Source organism: Lycorma delicatula, chromosome 4, assembly GCF_047948215.1.
Source record: "Lycorma delicatula isolate Av1 chromosome 4, ASM4794821v1, whole genome shotgun sequence".
NCBI classification, from domain to species: Eukaryota; Metazoa; Arthropoda; class Insecta; order Hemiptera; family Fulgoridae; genus Lycorma; species Lycorma delicatula.
The window spans coordinates 55,813,042-55,834,318 of NC_134458.1; the positions used below are offsets into that span (position 1 = coordinate 55,813,042).

Sequence of the window (21,277 nt, forward strand, 5' to 3'; positions counted from 1 at the left end):
TATCCATGGAGTAGCATAACTACCCTTTCCTGATGTGATCTACATAATGTGTTATTATGAACCACACAGAATAAAAGATTAATTTATTTACTTAACATTGTGCTTTCCTGTTTTTAAAGTGTATCAGTAGTTAAATAAAATTTTAGTTATAGATGTTTTTTTTAATTTTAATTGTTAAAAGCCTGATAACATAAATTATATTCTTATATATATATATATATATCGTAAAAGACAAAACTACCAACGATTAGCAGTTATATATAAGTTAGTCAGCTAAATGTTACTGAGTATGGATTGCAATGGCTTTATCTTATCAGCATCAATAATGATAAACAATTTAAAAAGTTGATTTTGTTATTGAGATAAAAATGTATAACTTGTAAACTAATGATCAGTCTCATGTAATGTTGTTTAAAATAGTGTATGCTTTTTTTTTCTTTTTATTTGTATTTTGTGTTAGTGGATTAAAACCGATGAGAAAGTAAGTTTGTATTAAAGACTCAGCATTGAAAAAAAGGAAGTAATAATAAAAATAATTTCTATACCATAATTACAAACATGGCTAGTTTGGTGTGATAACAGTTTTAGGAGTCAAAATTCACCCAAAGGATTAATTCTTAGAAAGCTGATACTTTGTTCATGGAATATTTAAATCATGAATCAAATAATTTCTTTCACTTTCAGATTTGTTTCACACATATTAATAAAAAGTATATTTCACTCTTTAGTATGAGTCAGCCATGGTAAATTATCGTAGGCAAGATTGTAAATTACTGCAATACTCCTAAGAACTTGAAGCCCTTTCATGTATTTACAGTCTATTCATATTATCCATCTCCACAGCTTATCTTTCTGTAGATCCCTTCTTCCCTTCATAAGCAGCATGGAAATCTCATATGCCATCAGTGTGGCTCCATAACAGCCTTATGGATACAGCAGTTCGTGTAGGTGCTACTTCCGTCTTAGAATGATAAATTTACACACATACTCGTCCAGATCTGTGGGTTGCACGAAGGGTCCAGCTAGTAGTTGAGAAGCCACTCAGTGTAAAATAATACTTCCAACTTCTCTTGTAATCTAAATCTAACTTCAACCATGTTTGTATTAATGACTGACAGTCAGTAATTTTTGTTTCATTAAGCAGCAACATTTTTTGTGGGTTTGAAAGGAAAATTTTAAATATAATTATTTTATTTAAAGCTGTATCTATATAAATAAACAAAGGTAGAATATTTTTGTTGAAAAAAATCAGTTTTTATTTACGTATAAGTTGTTCATGAACATCATACTTCTGACAGAATTTAGTCCTTGCTCATTTTCAAAATATTCTATTATATAATCATACACTTACATCTTCATCTTGAAATTGTTTCTTGTAAGAACCTTCCTTTTGTAAAAGTTGAAAGATCTAATATGTTTAATAAAAACAAATGTCAAATTCAAATCTTCATGAATTATTTAAAGAATAATTTCATAATCCTCACTTTTAAAATACATTTACAATTTGAGGTTACTTATGCCTCTTAGATGTATTTGTTTTTTTACATCAAAATAATAACACATTTTAGGTTATTAAGGGTAAGCAATTGAAGAATGTATATTTTTATCATTTTCATTTAGTTTAATTTGAGACCATTTTAGCTTTCAGAACCTGAAAAACAAATACCATCCAAATCTTATAACATATATTGTTGAGGGTTCCAAATTTCTGGTTAAATTTTTTGAACAATAACTTGAACTATTTTTCACTTTTTTAAAGAGCATATTCACAAAGCTTACAGTACTAACTAGTCAATCACAATAAATTCATATAACTATAAATGAAAATAGCTGAAACTTAACAAAAAATGAAATTTCAGTATGGTGTTCAAAATATCTTTATAATTTTTCATTACAGGCAAATTCATAACCTTATATTTTTGTAATTTATTAATCACTAATGTAAATATTGAACATGAAATGAAATAAATTGACATTGTAAAAAATATTACAAACTGTGAAAATTGTACTGCTTCCCAATCTCCTGGATGTGCATTAATGAGTTAACAAGGTCAGCATGTTAGCAATTGTTTTTAAAAGAAGATGATAAGGTTCTTTATCAATCTCTTCTTGTACAGACTTGATATAAAAAAAGTAATCACTAACTCTTTCGTGAATTCTGTAATGGAATATTTTAATATATTTTTATTTATAAAAAACATCTATATTCCGAGCATGTCTACAGCTATTTTTTTTCTTTTACCATTTCAGTAAATAATGCAGGAAAATACAGCATGCAGCTATCAGATATGTCTATAAATGATTTACGTTTGCTGTAATTGTCAATGATTTTGTTTTATTAACAGCACCATCACAAAGTAATCATTTATGATTGCCATATTTTGTAGATAGAACAAAGAATGTCTTGTGTAACTTTCTTTTAGTGGTTTTCAATTCAGGCCAACTACATTTACATTAGTTTGTTTTGTAACAAACAAATTGTTTATATTACTCTGGGTACAAACAAACATCTTATGGTTATTGGTTCTGATTGTTCTGAAGATCACGACTAAATCCATTACCTTCAGATTAAATACAGTAACTATAATGAATGATTATTGAAATAATTTTTAAATAGAAAAAGCTCAGAAATTGTTTTTGAAAATGGTTTTCGAGTGTTTTCTGTTTTCCAATTTTTTGTAATTAAACTTGCATCAATGTATCAGTTATCTGTTACTTAAACTCTGATTAAATCTAAGTAGGGTTAAATTAATTTCATAACAATTAACAGTACATATTTATTTTGCAAACTGTTCATGTAGTATAAATGTCATCGGTGTATTTATAGGCTTTTACGTCATATTTGTACTTTTTGAATTTGTTATACAAAACAATCAAATCTGATGTTTTGTAGACTATTTCTAGCTCGTATACAATTACTGTTTTTATAGAGAAATAAAGAAAGAAATTCAAAAAGTGTGTAACTTTTATGTTAAGAAGAAAAGTATTATTCTTATAAAATTTTCTGATTTCAGTTGGTGCAATCTTAATTTTTATTCGTTAGTAAATGTTTTTTTATGTATGAATTTATTTCAATATCCATTTATCATAGCTTTCATTTTTTATCTGGCATTGCTTGATTTGTATCGTTCTTGTTATAAATTTATGAACTTTGTGAATGCATTTAATCTTATACTATTATTTGGATTGCCAAGGTTAACTGGAGTAGAAGGTATTGATGTTACAGCATTTTGATATAAAATAACGTTTTATACAGTAGTACAGTAACTATATAAACTAATTTCTTCATGACTAGTTAGAAAGGAAATCTACAAAGATGTCATCTTTTCAATGTCATAGATCCATCTTAACAACTCCCCAACAGAGTGGGGCCTTGGACAACATACATCCTCCAATAGAAGGGTGCCCAAAATAATGACAATAATAATTATAATCTTTATGCGCAAAATAATTATTTATGTTATTAAAGCAAGCTTTTTATTAATATTCAAATAAAAAAGAAAGAAGGATGAAAATATTCAGTAAAAGGTGTATTAACAAGGGTTAAATATCACTGTAATAACGGCATTCCATAACACTGAGGCATACTCTGCTATTGTAATAAATTTAGGAAGAGTTTGGTTTATACAATAAATGGAGTAAAGTATGGAAACAATAAGTTTTAGAGAATTTAGTGTTGCTGTAGAAGGCATGAAAATTCATTTTTATAGGTACATATAAGGTAGGTTCAAAAAGTTCTTGGAATCCGCCTTGTACCATTTAAAATGACAACTGTGATAAGGAAATGTTTGGTTTTTATGTCGGCAGCACTCAAGATGTTATGACACAGCTGCATCAAATGTTTACTATTCTGCATGGAAGAATAATAAGGCTGCTTGTTTAATATCAAGCAAGTCACAATTAAAAATGTCAACGATTGAACAACCCACAAATATCAAATTTGCATTTTGCTTAAAAATCACAATCAGTAACATTAAAACTGCTTGACAAAGTAAATTGAATATCAGCAATGAGGAAAACAGCAATTTACCATTTGTATAAGCATTTTTATGATGACCAAAATAGTGCTGAAGATAACATTTATAGTGGGTTCCTGTCTATATTGACAGGTGAAAATATTAAGCATGTTGAAAATGTTGTGATAAGAAAACTGTCAGGAAATAGCATTAATAGTTGGGATATCAATTGGAAGTTGCCACAGTATTATTCATATTGATTTGAACATGCAATGTATTTGGTAACACATTGTTCCAAAAATGTTGTCCGCTTATTTGAAACTTGCATAACACTGGCAGGAGACCTCACTATTAATGATAGCTGAGATAGTGTCTCTGGATTTTGTTCAGAAAATTTCAATCAAAATCGAAATTCACTTCAGTCATGATTGATTTCAATCATGACTGAAGTCATGATTGAAATCAGTCATGATTGAAATCAATCATGACTGAGAATGTGGGATCCTGCGAAAGTACTTTCATGATAAAATTAAGGTAAGATATTTCTTATCTCAATATTCTGTACTAGGTGGTTTATATTAATGGAATTAAAAGTATAATTTAATAGTACAAAGGAATAATATGAAAGGTACACCAAAGATTTCAATGTTATTCGAATGGTTGTATTGTTCAGCCTCCTCCAAATGAAATCCCAGATCATTGACTTTTTATTAAGATTAGTATTTTTCTGCTATAAATCTTCAATAATTTTCATATACTTCAGTAACTCTTCTGCCTGTTTTTTCATGGCAATGTTTTGATGATCGATTTTTTTTATTTACAAATTTATATAAATTTTTTAAATCAGCTTCCATCCTTTTTCTGTCGTGACTAGCCTCTTCAAGGATAAATACAACTTGTGAAACGTTTGCTTTACCTACTTCAGCATCCGACACCGCTCTCATACTCTCCCTTCTCAATTTAGAACAAGGGGAAACAACGCCAGATTTGTTTCTCAGAAATTAAACAATCAATATCAGCCTTAGTCATATTAGCACAATTAGCATGGCACAGCTTTTTGCATTCGCAACAATTTTTGTGCATGTTTTTACCTGAGTCTTACATACACTGCAATCAGACATGATAATTTCATCTCTACACTTAATCACACATGAAACAAGTATGCTGCGTAGAAGTTCTTTTTTCAAATGTTAAACAAAATCAACACAATACAGTTCAATATTACAGTGATCAAGGAAGAATCAAAGAAAAAAGCAAAAGATTTATTAACAAATGCTCATTATCAATACAGAGATAAGGAACAATAAATGTTAAATTAAAACTCTGCACTAATAAAGTTCACTGATAAGAGACCACCTCCTGCACACAACTACTCTCACCAACATCTGACTGAATACTACTACATTTAAACAGTATATTTAAAAAACAAAACTAATATTAAAATAAACAATCTGTGTAGAATTTATATAATTAAATGTAACGATTGTGATGGTATTTATATACATCCTTTAAAACTAGATTTCTTGAACATTATAGCAATTACAGAAATAATACATTAGGTTTATCTAATATGGTAGGCCATTTAATAAACATTCTATTTCTGACATTACATTTTCATTTTTCCACTATATAAGAATTAATAACCAATGCCAGGAAAGTATTACAAGTTTGTTTTCATTTTTTTATTGTAATAAATTATTTTGATATTAATTTTTTTATCGTAAAGAAAGTATAAAAAAAATTAAAAATTAAGGTGAAATTCATTAAACTTGAGACAGATTACCAATATCATGAAAAAACTTCTTATTTTAGACAGATCTCATGAATAAATTTTCATTGTTGTAATTATAGTCAACCACATTGGTTTATTCCTTCTAACAGCTTGCAAATGATAACAAAATTTTGAAACTAGATGTAAACTGTATGAAACAAATGTTACATAATTTTTTAATGATGGTGTGATATACTGTCTTTCACCTTGCACATTTTTGAATGGTTATATAAGCAGTATGAGATCTATAAGCATTTGCCAGTAGTATTGATTCAGTTGATTGTATTATAAAAATAATATATGTAGTTATAGTAGCATTCAAACAGCATGGAAACATCCCCATTGCTTTTGATACATGCACTGTCTTGGAGGCAGCACAAAGTGATGGCTAACCATGTTAACAGGGTAACTGGAGAATTCAATCAATGGAATACTGATTTTAGATTATCACTACAGCTGGTTTATGCACATCTAACATAAGAAATGAAGGTGCTCTAATATTATTGCTACAAATTCATGTTCCAAAATTACTGTGAGGCGTTTGTAGTGTGATGTGTCGTAACAGGTAAATCAGGTAAGAGTGAAATTATGGACAAAAAATGGGGAATAAAACTATTATATAAAATATATCAGTGAAAGGAAATTTTGGATTTGACCAAGCCAGTCTAAAATTTAGGCAAGTAAACCAAACTGAGTTCCTAAAAAGGTAAGTTACTGTAATTTTTTTTTTTTTGTATTTTGAACCTTCTGAAGTATACATGATTAGAATGGCACTGACAGCAAACACGATTTAAAGTGATTTTTCATTCTTTCAGTTGTAATTTTAGAGTCAGAAGAATTAATTTGTAATAAAAATACTACAATTTTATAAACAAACACTCAGATTTGTATATTGTCACATAATATAAAGGAGAAAAATTACTCTTCTTAAGAATTTAAGTTCTATAGATAAATCTATCTGAATTGTGTTCATAAATAAATAAATCCTACTATTAATTTGAAACTTAAACCACATAATTAATTTAAATATGACAATGTATTTAAAATTTTCATTTCAAAAACATTAAAATATTTCATTATTACATATTCTAACAGCTTATCTTTCTAAGTAAAAAGTGTAATTTTTTAAAAATAATTTATAACAGACAACCCTCTTTAGTTGTGTTTTCTGAGCAAAACATACTTAGAAATAGTGTATTTCACTAATGTTTATTTTTAAAAATATACAAACACATATTCCAATAAAAGAGTAATATGAACAATTGGATCATTCATCTACGAGAAAGTATGATTTCCACTGTATTCTTTTTGCATCAGTCTCAAAACATAACATTTTATAAGACAAAAAGATTGAAATGTCTACATTTCATGTAATTTTAATGTTGACAACCATGTTTAAGTTTAGATGCATGTTTACACAATGTTCATTCTTAAATCTAATTAATGGGTTCATTAATTTGTGTTTATATAAATGTATGTTGGTATTCATGTATATAAATATATATATATGTATAAATATTATATATGTATAAATATATATATATCCAATTTCTGGGTTTTATTATTTATATGACCATCACTTCAAACTTATGCATTTTTTGACTGATCAGCTTATTTTACTTATCTTATATTGGTTATGTTTTTTATTATTATTACCTTTTATAGCTGCATAGGATCACTTTATTCACTCCATTATCCAAGTCTCTTTGATGAGACTATTTGGGCCTTGCGGTCCTTCCAAAACTTTTTCATATGCTCCAATCTTTTTACCCTTTCTAGTGTTGAAAATGTTCATGTGGTGAGTTTTTCCTTGTGACTGTTTTTGTTCTTGATTTTCTTGTTTAATTTTATCTTATCTGTGGTGTCTTCTGGTGTAAAGCCAATTTCCTTCACATCCTCTTTTATTTCTCTATCCATCTGCACCCAGTCTTGATGTTTTTGAAGATTGCACTGTACTAGCTGTTTCAGAAGTCTTGATTCTTGCATCCTCAGGATGTGTCCAAAGAATCCAGTCTCCTCTTACGCATGGTACCATGGATTCTAACTGTTTGTACACAACGTTTTTGGGCACAATCCACCACTGTCCATCTTTCTGGTACTTTTTATTGATGCAGGTTCTTCCGATTTTCTGCAGTTTGTCTGTCTTTGATTGTTCGTTCAGGTGGAAGAGTGTTTCTGCTGCGTAAGTGACTTCTGGTTATATAACTGTGTTGTAGTGCCTTATTTTTGTTTTTTGATAGGCATTTTTTACTGTAAGTGTATCAGGTTAATTTTTGAGCATTAGCTAGTTTGTTTCTTCTTATTTGGATTGAAATTTTTTTGTTTAGATTGTTTGTTATTATTTCTATGCGGTATTTAAATCAGATTACTATTTTGATTTAATTACCATTTATGTTTACTTCTTTTAATCGTATTGGTTTTTGGGGCATAATTTTTGTCTTTTCAAATGATATTTTGATGCCAATTTTACTTGTAATGTTTTGCCGTTCTAATATTTGTAGTTTAGCTTCATCGATGTTGTTTGCTAGCAGTGCCAAAGTTGTGTCAGTAAACCAGGACAGTTTGTTTTGATTTTTCAGCCTGTTTTTACTTTTGAGGGCATTTTTTGAGCCATTCTCTCATTACCATTTCTACAGTGCAATTGAATAATAGTGGTGAGAGTCGCCTCTCAATATTACCTTTGACTTAGTGTTTGTGAGAGTCAGTTTTATCATGTTTATTAATTTGGTATGTAGTCCGAGGTGTCTTAGAATTTTTAGTAGGGATTCTCTGTGAATGCAGTCATAAGCTTTCTTGGAATCTACATATGTTATCACCATGTCTCTGTTTCTTTTTCTGTTGTAATCCAACTTCCCTGATATTTTCCTAGTTCTTTCACGAGTTGTGAATTTATCCTGTTGAGGATGATTCTTGAAACAATTTTGTATGTTGTGTCTACAAGTGAGATTCCCCTGTAACTGTTGGGTATTTCCAGTCTCCTTTTTTCTGTAGCGGATGGATGAGGGGTGTTGTCCAGTGTTCTTTGATTCAGATGTTGACAAGCTGTTGATAAAGGGCAGAAATTGCCCTTCATCAACTGCATGTTACTAGATCTTTACAAAAGTATGATCTCTTGCTGCTTTGTAATTCTTCATTTCACCCATTACTGATAGCATTTTTATGTTGTTTATATTTTAGTAGTACTGTAGTTTATGTAGTAGTAGCAGCAGTACTGTGTTTATGTTTTATTAGCAGTCAGTGCTTGTTTATGTTTTAATTGTACTATAATTAAATTTTATGTTATAATTATAAAAATTTTATGTATTATACTTTCCTTAATACTTTGGGATAAATATAAAAATAATATATCTTCTTCATATTTAAAAATACGTATGCTAAAATCCTGTACATTTATAACACATCAGCTACAAAAATTGAAAATTTAAGTTAGAAGTGGTGTTTATAGAACAATTAAGACCCCTTTTCATTTTATAGGTCCCACTGTAATCATAGTTATCCTACATCTGACTAATTTGAAAATATTTTTGTATATTCACTCAGCTTACAAAAGATTGCCACATTTTTCTTTCTTGTGTATGTAAACAATTCCATATATTTTGTTATTTGTGCATTAGCAAGAAATGTATATATTTTAATCAGCTTTTGTGAAATTTATTTAAACTAATTTTTATGGCTGTATTTTTATTGTTTTTGTATTCTGAATTATTTTATTTATGTAATTATCATCCTATCCATTCTTTTTTTCAATAAATACAATATTAATTTAGTTTTTTAACCTTGTCTTGAATCATTTATATACTCATTTGCAACATACAATAAATATAATTTTTCTCATCAATGGGTGATTAGATTCTCTATGTATTGTTATGTAGGATTTTAGAATATATCTGCTTCTATTTTCTGTTGCTGACTGTCTTTTTTATATGTAACATTCTTTTATTATTTTTCTTGCTTTTACACCTCAATACTGTTGTTAACTGACAAAACACATTTCTTTGTTATTAAGTAAATAATTGTATGATTCAGAAGTAATATTAAAATTTTTTTATATAATAATTGAGAAAACAATATTTCAAAATAACAAGGACTCAAATTTTTTAATAATATAATATACTGAGCATGTCAAGTACTTCACAAAGATAAACGATTAAAAACAATATCTAGTGATGGAAACTTGTAAATCTTTAACTATGCAAAGCATATTTTATGTATTTAAGTTATTAAATATATATTAACAAATGAATTTAAAAAAGATGTAATCAGTATTATTAATGATACTAACAATCAGTAAAATAGAGTGGATAACGTGTTCAAATTAAACGTGGATTAACGTGTTCAAATTGTTAATTATATACATATAATTGGAGTATTTATAATTACAGAAAATCACAAAACATTAAATAAACCGCAAAACATCTCTTAGTTTGAGTTCTGTTAAATAACTTTATTAGATAGATTTTTATTGATATGCATGTTAATGATGGACTATTTATTTTTCTGTACTGTCTTATTATTTTATGATATGTTTTTATTAGGAAAAATGTAAAACCTATTCATATGGCTTACACATTACTTCAAGAAGAAATGCCAAAAATTGAAGACAGAGTACCTGTAATTATCATGCATGGATTACTTGGGTCCAAGAATAACTGGAATAGTCTAGGTGATGCAATACACAAAGAGACCGATAAAAAGGTAATCATGTTAATATTTTTATTATCTCTGGTTGATTTAGAGAATTATTTTCATTTTCTATGAAAAATTATACTACCACATCAATAATTTTGCAGTCCTCAATATTATACTAATTTTTAATTTCTTAGCCAACAGTAATTAACTCATTTATGTAGATATTATGTTTTACAGATTATACATATAATGTGAATTGGAATGAATAGAATTATATAACAACTGCGAAACTAAGTTGAGGTTTTATGAGTTCTCATGCTTTTAATAGTTTTTTTAAATTATAATTTTAAAGTTCTCAGACTGAAGGATTAAATTCATGTCAAAAATAAAAAGTTTCTCCCATCACTTGCAGCAATTTGAAATCTATTATAACGTAAACTAGAAGGCTGCTCCCTCTGGCCAGCATTTCAGTGTTTTTCTTACCATGTCATAATGTAGGGAGAACCAATGTTCACTCATAACTCAACTTTGAGTAGAGGAAAAATTTTGGGTGAGACCTGTCCCAGTAGATCAATTATGTCAAACAAACCAATGCACCATGCTTCTTGTTAAGAAGGATAACTTATGTCTACAATAGTTTTTTTAAAGAAAATATAAAAAAAATAATAAGTATAATAAATATTAATTTAAACAACATACTGTTTAGTATATAATACAATTTAGCGTACTAATGTAGCAACATACTGTTAGTATATAATACAATTTAGCGTACTAATGTAGCAACAAAGTAGCAAACTGCATTTGCTACTTTGTTGCATTTTGCCAAGAAGTACTTCATTCAAAATAAAAATTTATGAGCACATACAGCAAACAAACCAACACACCATGCTTATTGATATAAACATTAGAGCCAAAAATGGGGTTTTTGGATATATTTTCAGCTTTTTTTCGTTCTATTATGCATTATTAAATCTAATGCACTTTAACTAATGCTTTCATGAAAACTACAGCTCCATTAAAGTATACATCATATATTAAGCTAAATATTTTAAAATGAATTGTACAATAAACATTATTTTTAAAATTATAACAACAAATACAGACAAAAAACGTAAAGTAATTAGCTTAATATTTAAAATTAAAAAAGTTGTAAACATATTTTAGAAAAAGCTTTAGTAAATGTACTTTCAATAAAATTATATATGCTGTGATCTAGTGTAGAAGCGCTTCATTCAGAATAAAAATGTGAGCATATACAGTAAACAAACCAATGCACCATGCTTTTTTATATAACAAAAGTAAATTTATATCTCTAAAATATCAATAGTAATTAAATAATATTAATAATTAAATAAAACGAAATCAAAATTTAAACTATGCTTAGAAATTAAATTAAATAATCTGTATATTAATTGACAACAAACTGCTTCTAGCCTGTAAAATTTCGCTGTTTCTTGAGTTGTGATTTTTTAACGCATGAAGCACTTCACTCAAAATAAAAATGTGAGCATAAACAGCAAAGAAAAATTTGATCAAATGAATGAGTTACTTTTGAATAACTCGCATCTCAATGCTTTCTGAATGATTTGGAAACCTTGCTTCATTCAAGATACAATTTTGATCACATACAGCAAACAACGCACCAGAAATCAGACCAATGCATCAGAAATCATAGTAGAAAAAAACATGAATTTTTCAGATTTTTAGAGTAACCTTTTGCTGCCCCTCTAGTGGGTAGACTGAGTGCATGATTGCACACAGTGCAATAAGTGCACAGAGTTTTCCTTTGACTTGAACTAACATTAATTTTATTCAGAATAAATAATTGTGTTTATAATTTTTGTTTAGAATATCATATATTTATTTGGTCTGATTCTGTTCTCTTTTCTTTCTGTTCTTTCTTTTCCTTTTAACTTCAACATAATTACCACACTCTTTACCATATTCATCCTTAACTGTTTCATTTATTCTAACTTTGTATTCTTTTACACTTTTTACCCTCTATTACCAAATTAACTAGACCTAAATATATCTTAATAAATGGCCAAGCTACCTACTTCATCTACAAAATTCTGTCACAGATTTCTTTCCTCTCCGATTCATCTTAAGACCTTTTCATTACAAATTGTATTGATCAATCAAATGTTCTAGAGCACCATATTCTCTTTCATTCTGTTTTTTCTATTGTCCATTTTTCGCTTCTACATAGTGGTTAAATGGAACCACATAATTATTTTATAAGAAAATTATTGCTATAAGAAAATCTTATAGCAATATTTGACACTAGCAGATTTTTTGCATAAAAGCTCCCCTTGTTTGAGCTTTTGATTTCTACCTTATTTTGTCCTTTGTTTATGAAATTATTACCTAAGTAGCATAATTCTTCCACTTCTGTTATATTGGGCTCCATTATCTTAACATTTAATTTCTCGTTTTCCTTCTTTTTACCACATTTTATTACTTTTGTTTATTTTTATTTATTTATCTAAATTGAATTTTATGCCTAGTAATAAATTTATGCCATTCAGAATTTTTTGTAAGTCATTTTACATTCTTGAAAAGAAAATGCCAAATAGTGCTGGCAATGCCAGACAATGTGTATGGATAAATTTTTGGAACATTATTTTTACATACATTTTATTCTTATTAAGCCATTAATTCTGATAGATAGACATTATTAACAGATAGTTTTAAACATTTATTATTTTTCTTGTGAAAGATACAAATTGAGACTTTCTTTAATAACAAATTTACTTTATTTACACAGAAATTTTAAATTGGTTATTTTTTGTAAATATAAACATTATGTAAATAGCTAATATAGATATAAACGTATTCATATTTATACCATTAAAGAGAATCTAAATTCTAATAACGGTAGACTATTATCTGGATAGAAACAGTGATTTAAGTGTTAATTTGCAAAATGTTATTGGTACATTTTAATCTCCTCTAGTATGATTTTCTTCTTTTTTTATAATGGCATTCACTACGGTGGTCATTAGACACTAAAATATGCCAATATCACTGAAGTTAAAACTGCATTTTAACTTCAGTGATTTACAGGAAATGGTTAGTCAATACTGCTTTGGCAGTTGACATTTTTCCTTAGTTTATATATTATTCAATTTCCAATTTTTGATAATGAATATTATAGATAGTAATAATAAAAAATATATAATGAATAAAACAATTCATTCACTGTTATCCTGCTTTTAGATGAAACACTCTATATTTTGGTACCCTATTTAATCAAAGTGAAAAAAATCTGCAGTTCAGAAAGACTCAACTGTAATCACAAACACTTGGTATTATTTTAATTAAAAATGCATTAATTGTTTCAAGATAAAGCTGAAAGAGAAGTAAAATTAATGGTTATAACTTAAGTTGAATTTTTTTGTTCTGGTTTGTGATATCCACAGCAAAATTAATTTTAGATAAACTGAAATAAATACATTAACATATTTAATTATTTTTAGGTATACCTAGTGGATGCCAGAAACCACGGAGATAGTCCACATACATATGAACACACTTATTATCATTTAGCAGAAGATATAAATGCATTTATGAATAAGCATAAAATTGAAAGGGCTGCTTTAATAGGACATAGTATGGGTGGAAGAGCTGTAATGGCATTTACATTGTTTTATGTAAGTTTAAAGTTACTTTTTCAAAGAAAATTTTGCACAGTTTCATTTCTATGCTCTTTTCATAGAAATTTTTAAAGCTGTACTGTGTTTTTTTTATGTCATTTCAGTATAGTTAATCTAGATTTCTTAAATTAATATTTATTATCTAGTTTTGTGTATAAATACTGTATTAATGTCAATACTTTAAAAAAAAAAAAAAGTAGGTGCATTGTTCAATTAACTGGTGTGAACCAGAAATATGACATGACATTTGATATATATATATATATATATATATATATATACGAGGTGTGACAATAAAGTAATGAGACTGATTTTTCTTTGCAAGATGTGGCAACCCTGCAGCTTGCGTAGGCGGTGTGCCTACGCAAGATCAAAGATGGTGTATCTTTGACCTTGATCTATAAGCTACTTCTAGTCCAAGCGGCACATTGATGCAACTGCTCAGTCGTGAGTTGTGCTGTAATAAGTGAAGATGTGTTTGTGTCCCTCGTCACAGCTTTTTGGACATCTTGTGTTTTTGAAAATGGTGTCCCTTGACCGCTATTTTGACTCATGGAAATAGAAAAATGTCGCACAGAGCGATATCTGGTGAATAATGTGGCTGTGGTAGTACTGAAATTTGTTTTGAGGTTAAAAATTGCTGTACTGACATAGTATGGGATGGCGCATTATTGTGATGCAGAATCCAATTATCAGCAATGTTGGCACGGACACGAAGAACTCGTTTACAAAGTCTTTCTAAAATTTCTTTGTAGAAATATTGGTTAACTGTTTGTCCAGGAGGCACCCACTCTTTATGAACAATTCCCTTGGAATCGAAGTAGCACACAAGCATGCATTTCACTTTTGACTTCAAAAGTGGACACGTGCGCTTTTTTTGGTCTGGGTGATCCCTTTGAGCACCATTGCGAACTTTGGCGTTTTGTCTCTGGATCGTATTGAAAAACCAACCTTCATCACCAGTGATAACACGGCTCAACAAATCTAGATTGATTTACGTTTGCTCTAACAGATAGACTGCCACATTTTTCCATGTTTCTCGCTGTCGTTGTTTGAGATTTTTAGGGACCATTTTTACACAAATCTTTCTCATACCAAGATCTTCAGTTAATATTGGACGAACCGTTTCTCGATTGATGTTGAGTTCTTCTGCAATCATTTTCACGGATAATCTTCGATCAGATCGTACGATTTCACGCACCCTGGTCAAGTTGACATCTGTCCATGAGGTTGATGGTCGTCCACTGCGGTCTTCATCTTCAACATTCGTTCTGCCTTCACTAAAAATTTTATGCCACCGAAAAACTTGAGCTCTTGACATAACCTCCTCTCCAAAAGCCTTCTGTAGCTTACCTTAAGTTGTCGTTGCGTTTTCACCCAATTTAACGCAAAAAGAAATGGCATACCGTTGCGCAATATTTTGCGGTTTCATTTCTGTGACGAGAGACACAAACACGTGTTCACTTATTACAGCACAACTCACGACTGAGCAGTTGCATCAATGTGCCGCTTGGACTAGAAGTAGCTTATAGACCAAGGTCAAAGATGGTGTGCCTATGCAAGCTGCAGGGTTGCCACATCTTGCAAAGAAAAATCAGTCTCACTCATTACTTTATTGTCGCACCTCGTATATATATATATATATATATATATATATACTGTATTTTTTATAATCAAAAACCAACTTGAACAACCCAAGTACAGAATTACAATGTAAATGAAATGACACTTACCTTATTTTATTATATCAAAAGCACTTTCACAGGATCCCGCATCATCAGTTGTATATAAAATATATTTATATAAAATTCCCTATCAAACAATATATGTACATATATATAGCTGCTTATATATATATATGCAAGCAGAAAATGTTTTTTTTCTTTTCATTTTTTATGACTGCATAAGATCACTTTAGTCAGGCCATTATCCAAGTCTCTTTGAAGGGACTGTTTGGGCCTTGCAGTCCTCCCAGTACAACCCACCAGGTTGGTCTAGTGGTGAACGCGTCTTTGCAAATCAGCTGATTTTGAAGTCGAGAGTTGCAACGTTCAAATCCTAGTAAAGGCAGTTACTTTTATACAGATTTGAATACTAGATCACGGATACAGTTGTTCTTTGGTGGTTAGGTTTCAATTAACTACACATCTCAGAAATGGTCGACCTGAGACTATACAAGACTACATTCACTTTACACTCATAAATATCATCCTCATCCATCCTCTGATGTAATACCTGATAGTGATTCCCGAAGGCTAAATAGAAAAAAAAAATCCTCCCAGTGTGTTTTCATATTTTCTGATCTCTGTGCCCTTTCTGGTGTTGATCAGATTACAACTGCCACAGTAACATGGCAATTTTCACTGAATCATTATTTACTGATGTTAAACAAATGCTAGAGATGGCAATAAGAATAGCTATTTATTTAAAATTAATAATGGGTGTGACTAACCGCATACATTCATATATAAGCTACAAATACCATAAACAGTCCTAGCATTTCCAGTTCTGGTGAATCAATATGATTATTGATGTGCTGATTAGTTTGTCTACAGTTCTGTGTTTAATCATACTTCTACAATTAATGTAGGTATATATACATATATTGTATTTTTTTAAATAAGTGAAATACAATTATAAAAATATTTTTATTTTTGCTTAGGATACACATATTACACATGGATATATGTAATATAAACAAATATGGTAATTATCTAATCATTTGTTTTATTTTTCAAGGCAAAGTATTAAATTTAAAAATTAATTACATTAATTTCCATAGTTTTTAAGCTAAACTGGTAGCTGCTCATCTGTACATGTTACACATAATTTTGCCTACATTCCAGTAGTGGGTACTATTTCAGTTCTAGAAGGGTAGAAAATGATATAACTTTTAATCAAAAATAATGTATTTTTGTTAAATAGTTTATTTAGTGTTAGTTTAAGTGCATTTTAGTTTTTAATTACTTTAAGTAAAATTTTATATAAATATAATAATAATATCTTCTGTTAAGTTTGCTATCTTCATAAGTTAAATTAATGTTTTAGCCAGAGAAAGTGGAGAGTATGATTATTGTCGACATTTCACCAATTGGCACAGCAAAAAGCTTCACAAATATGACAGTAATACTTGATGCATTAAAAAATATAAAACTAAAAAAGGAATTAAATCTTCCAGAAGGCCGTAAATCTGTTACAAAACAGCTCACTGAATCAGTTAATGTAAGTGTGTCAGTTTTTTTATATTATAAAATTCTTTTTGGTTCATACTTAATTTAAGTAACACTTATTTTTTAGAATAAATTTCAATAATTTTGAAAATTTAAGGAGATTATATAAAATATTACAGTATTATTGTTGACTGACCTTTAAGTATAAAAGACTGTCTCAAAAAAAAAGTGGAAATAACTATAAGTTCATATAAACATGGATCCAGAAAACACCTGTTTTTTTTTGGTTTTTTTAGTTATTGTTTCCAAAAGATTTCACTCTGATCTCTGCTACAACTGAAATTCTTGAAAATTAAATTAAGGGATTAAATTTGATATGGCTTTTGACCTGAAAAGTTGAAAGAACATGTCCTAGAACTGTATCTCTGGTAATTTCTGAGAATGTTATTCCAAAACATACAAAACTGGTGTTCCAAAACATAATTTTCTAGGTTTGATGAATAATAATTTCATTAAATTGCCAGTAAAAAAATAAAATTTTGAAAAAAACTTGCAGATAATTTAATTCTGAGAAAATCGATGCAAATAAAGTCAACTGAACCTTTTATTAGAAACAAAAGACTGAAACAGGGCAAAAATACTATATTACAATTCCAAACCAAAACAAAAATCATTTTTATTTGTTTGGTATCCTGTCAAAGCAGGAAAAATACATTTTTACTGAATTAATATCTAACATGATTGTAATTTTTATTAAGTGTTTAGTATGTTTTTTATAATTAAAAAAAACTTTATTTTAAATAAATATTTTATCTTTTTATTAATATAGGATAAAAAAATGTCCACGTTTTTGTCAATGAGTCTTGTGAAGAAAAAGAATGGAATGTTTGATTGGAAATTTAACCTGAATGCCATAAGAAATTCATATATTCCTCATATGACTAAGTTTCCTATTCAACAAGGATTGTACAGAGGACCTGTGTTATTTGTTTGTGGGGAGGAGTCAGATTTTTTTGAGTAAGTGTAAAACTTGTTTTGGTTTTTTCAGTAATCAGAATGAAATTATAAATTTATCTTATTTCCATTAATTACAATCATTATTAATATCATTCATAGTTTACGTTAATTCTATTATAAGGTAACTTGTACTACCATTTTTTATGAGTTAAATAATAAATTTATTTTAAAATATTAAATTTCCAAGGTACAAAGAAAGAAAGTACATATTTCAATGAATTATTTTAGTTATGTGATAGCAACAGCTGTAAACCGATTTTTCCAAGTCCTGCTTGCTAAATCAACAGCTCTTTATATGCTCAGTAAATGTTATTCTTATGTAAAAGAATTTAGATACACTAGATTCAAAATAATAGTGAGCAATTTACATATTTAACTCTTACCGTGGAAGGGAGTGGAGACAATTTCCAAAGATATTTTAATTTTAAAGCTCATTGAATACTATCAAAGAAACTAACATGTCTGCCTAGAAAGCATCAAAACATTCTCAAGTAGGTTACAAATTTATATTCTTAATAACATCCCTTAAAGATATGGGAGTGTTCCACTCAAGCATCTTACATTCAAGAATGATATATTTGTAGCCTCTGGAGACTAATGACAAACTGTAAGATGATTTTGTGCATATTTTTTTCATTATGAAAATAAACATACAACTGATTCCCTTATCACTTAATCAATAATTTCAGATAAGTTTGTTATGCTCTTAAAGAAATTTTATGAATTGATGTTTTTTAATAATTCTGTTAACAAGATAATAGAATTTTTTCCAGTGCTTGTAACAGATAATCTTGGTATGAGACTCTTTTATAGTTGCAACTGATGTTGATATTGGTGTGGAAAGAGTATTTGTAAGAGGTATTAGGTTTTACATGTCCTTCAACCAAAAGGCTGATTTTACAGCAACCCGAAGGAAAAAACAGTTATCAGACTGGTTCTAAGGTATCATTAATGTGAACCTAACAATTACAAAAAAGGGAAAAAGTAGCAGCCTTTGATATAGGATAATTGCTACTCAGAACTCTTTAATATAGAACAATTACTATTCAGATACCCCAAATGCATTTAAATATTTTCGTTGAAGGACAAAATTTTCTTATTGATGTAAGACCTGGTGAGAACTTAATCATTAGACAACCTTAAATGCCTGCTATGCTACAACATGAAAAATATATTTAAACAAATTAAAACTGCCTGAAAGTTGATTGGTCACCCATCTTTTTATTTAATTAAATACTGCATAATGATATTTAGTCCCTTATTTCCATACCTAATTTTCTTTTTTTTAGTTTAATTTATTGTCAATTTTTTAGTTCAATCTATTTATTTCTTTATTTTTTTTTAGTTTTTGGCAGTCGTGTTTTTCAATTTTTATAACTGTTTTTATTATTTGGTATTGCATTGAACTGTTGGTGATAATATAAAAAACCTGTTAAAGTAAACGGTCTTCTGAATTGCTGATTTTCTTCTTTTTTTTTTTAAGTTGTAGCATTGAAGTTTTATTGACTGTTTATATGACTTACATTTTAGGCATATCTGTGAAAAATATACATTTCCACAAATATTCTTTGATAATACTAAATGATCAAATTGGACTTCAACCATTAAATAAAGAATTTGTATTAACAATGTTTTTATAATAAAGTACTTACAAAATGTTACATTTTTTTCAGCTTTAATGATGTTAAGAAAGTTGAGAAAATATTTCCAGATGCTTATTTTGTAAAAATTGAAAAAGCTGGACACTGGGTGCAAGCTGATCAACCAAAAAGATTTCTATACATTGTTAACCCCTTTCTCATGCAAAAGGCTACTCAACAACAATTTTACTATGCAACTCCAAAATATTGAATCATTTATATCTGTTTTATGTATAAGCTTTTCATTAAAGAAATATTTGTTCTGGAATTAAAAATATAAATTTGCTATAAATACCAGTCCAATTTAAAAACAATTTTTTTTAAAGAATCAGTCAAATTCTGCAGTTAATAAATATTTTGGCAAATGGTTTAAGTGAAAATATTTCTAAATATCAAACATGAACTTGTATTCCAGCAGAATAAATTATGTCAAGCAATATTCTGATCAAAGTTAAGAAATAAATTCATACCATAATGTGGTTTCTACTTTCAATATAAAGTTGAGAGGTATGAGGTACACTGCTAATTTTTGTCCTCTCAGAAATGCAAACAAAAAAATTAATGCAGCATAACTGACTTCATTGCTATTATCAATTAATTAGTGCTAGTCCAAGGAAGTTTATTTTTCCCTACTAATGGTCTAACAATATTACCTTTATGGATTTTTTTCTGGGATTAACAATAGAACTAAACAACACTATCAGAGATCATAATTTATATAGTTTATTCCAACAAGAGGCATTTGTACAAGAGTAACTTTATGTGACTATCAAAACTAGTATTTAGTTATATATATATTATATAAATAATACCACTTAGAAAAGTTTTATTGTTCATTATAACATAATGACAGTAAATAAATAAATATTAAAAATACAAAGAGTGAGGTACTTACATTTTTTATATTACTATTACTTTTTTCTTCTACTGGTAGGTAATAATAAATAAATTCAATTAACTAGACGAAACTAACAATGATAAATAATGTTTATACTTTTCTTCTATCAGCAAGCTTAACAGTAATAAGAGGCATCAGTCTATCACTGAATCTATGGTAATTCCTTTCTAATTCACGCTGGTAATCACGTTGATCAGGTCCAATCAAATTTTTGTTTTTTCTCAATGCATCAGAACACCTTAAAAAACCAAAAATAGCAGAACATTGTTCAGCATTAGTGTAACATCAGAGGAAATAAAATTTAAACATCTAATACATTAGTTTTAACATAAAATATCTTGTTCAATCATAAAATTTACTTTTATGCTACTTATAAAATATATAATATCTATGATTTCCTGAGATTGTACATAACGTCTAAATAGAAACAGCTGGAATAATTCAAACAATTTTATATTTTGAGAATTAAATATACATCTTTAAATAAAATTGAATTAAACATGTTAAAAATCTATTTCTTAGAAATTAATTAACATAATA

The 21,277-nt window shown here is 28.4% G+C and overlaps 2 protein-coding genes across 2 annotated transcripts in view; one reads left to right on the top strand and one right to left on the bottom strand.

Moving 5' to 3' along the window:
* The first annotated feature begins 370 nt into the window (after positions 1-370).
* On the top strand, positions 371-20,645 carry LOC142323407 (sn-1-specific diacylglycerol lipase ABHD11-like). The gene is made up of 6 exons (XM_075362982.1): positions 371-481; positions 10,263-10,422; positions 13,836-14,009; positions 17,061-17,234; positions 18,012-18,199; positions 19,873-20,645. The coding sequence occupies exons 1-6, from the start codon at positions 405-407 to the stop codon at positions 20,048-20,050; spliced, it is 951 nt and encodes a 316-aa protein (XP_075219097.1). The 5' UTR covers positions 371-404; the 3' UTR covers positions 20,051-20,645.
* Zir (dedicator of cytokinesis) overlaps positions 20,540-21,277 on the bottom strand; it is a 102,237-nt gene continuing 101,499 nt past the window's right edge. Inside the window, exon 39 of the mRNA XM_075362981.1 lies at positions 20,540-20,975. Within this exon, the coding sequence (XP_075219096.1) occupies positions 20,828-20,975 (148 nt within the window). The 3' untranslated portion in view covers positions 20,540-20,827. The remainder of the gene's footprint in view (positions 20,976-21,277) is intronic.

What these genes read in the sequence shown, in the direction of transcription:
- LOC142323407 (XM_075362982.1), top strand. Translation starts at nt 405, where the DNA reads ATGTTGTTTAAAATAGTGTATGCTTTTTTTTTCTTTTTATTTGTATTT. An exon ending in GGATTAAAACCGATGAGAAA is followed by an intron (nt 482 to 10,262) that starts GTAAGTTTGTAT and finishes TGTTTTTATTAG; the next exon opens with GAAAAATGTAAAACCTATTC. An exon ending in ACAAAGAGACCGATAAAAAG is followed by an intron (nt 10,423 to 13,835) that starts GTAATCATGTTA and finishes AATTATTTTTAG; the next exon opens with GTATACCTAGTGGATGCCAG.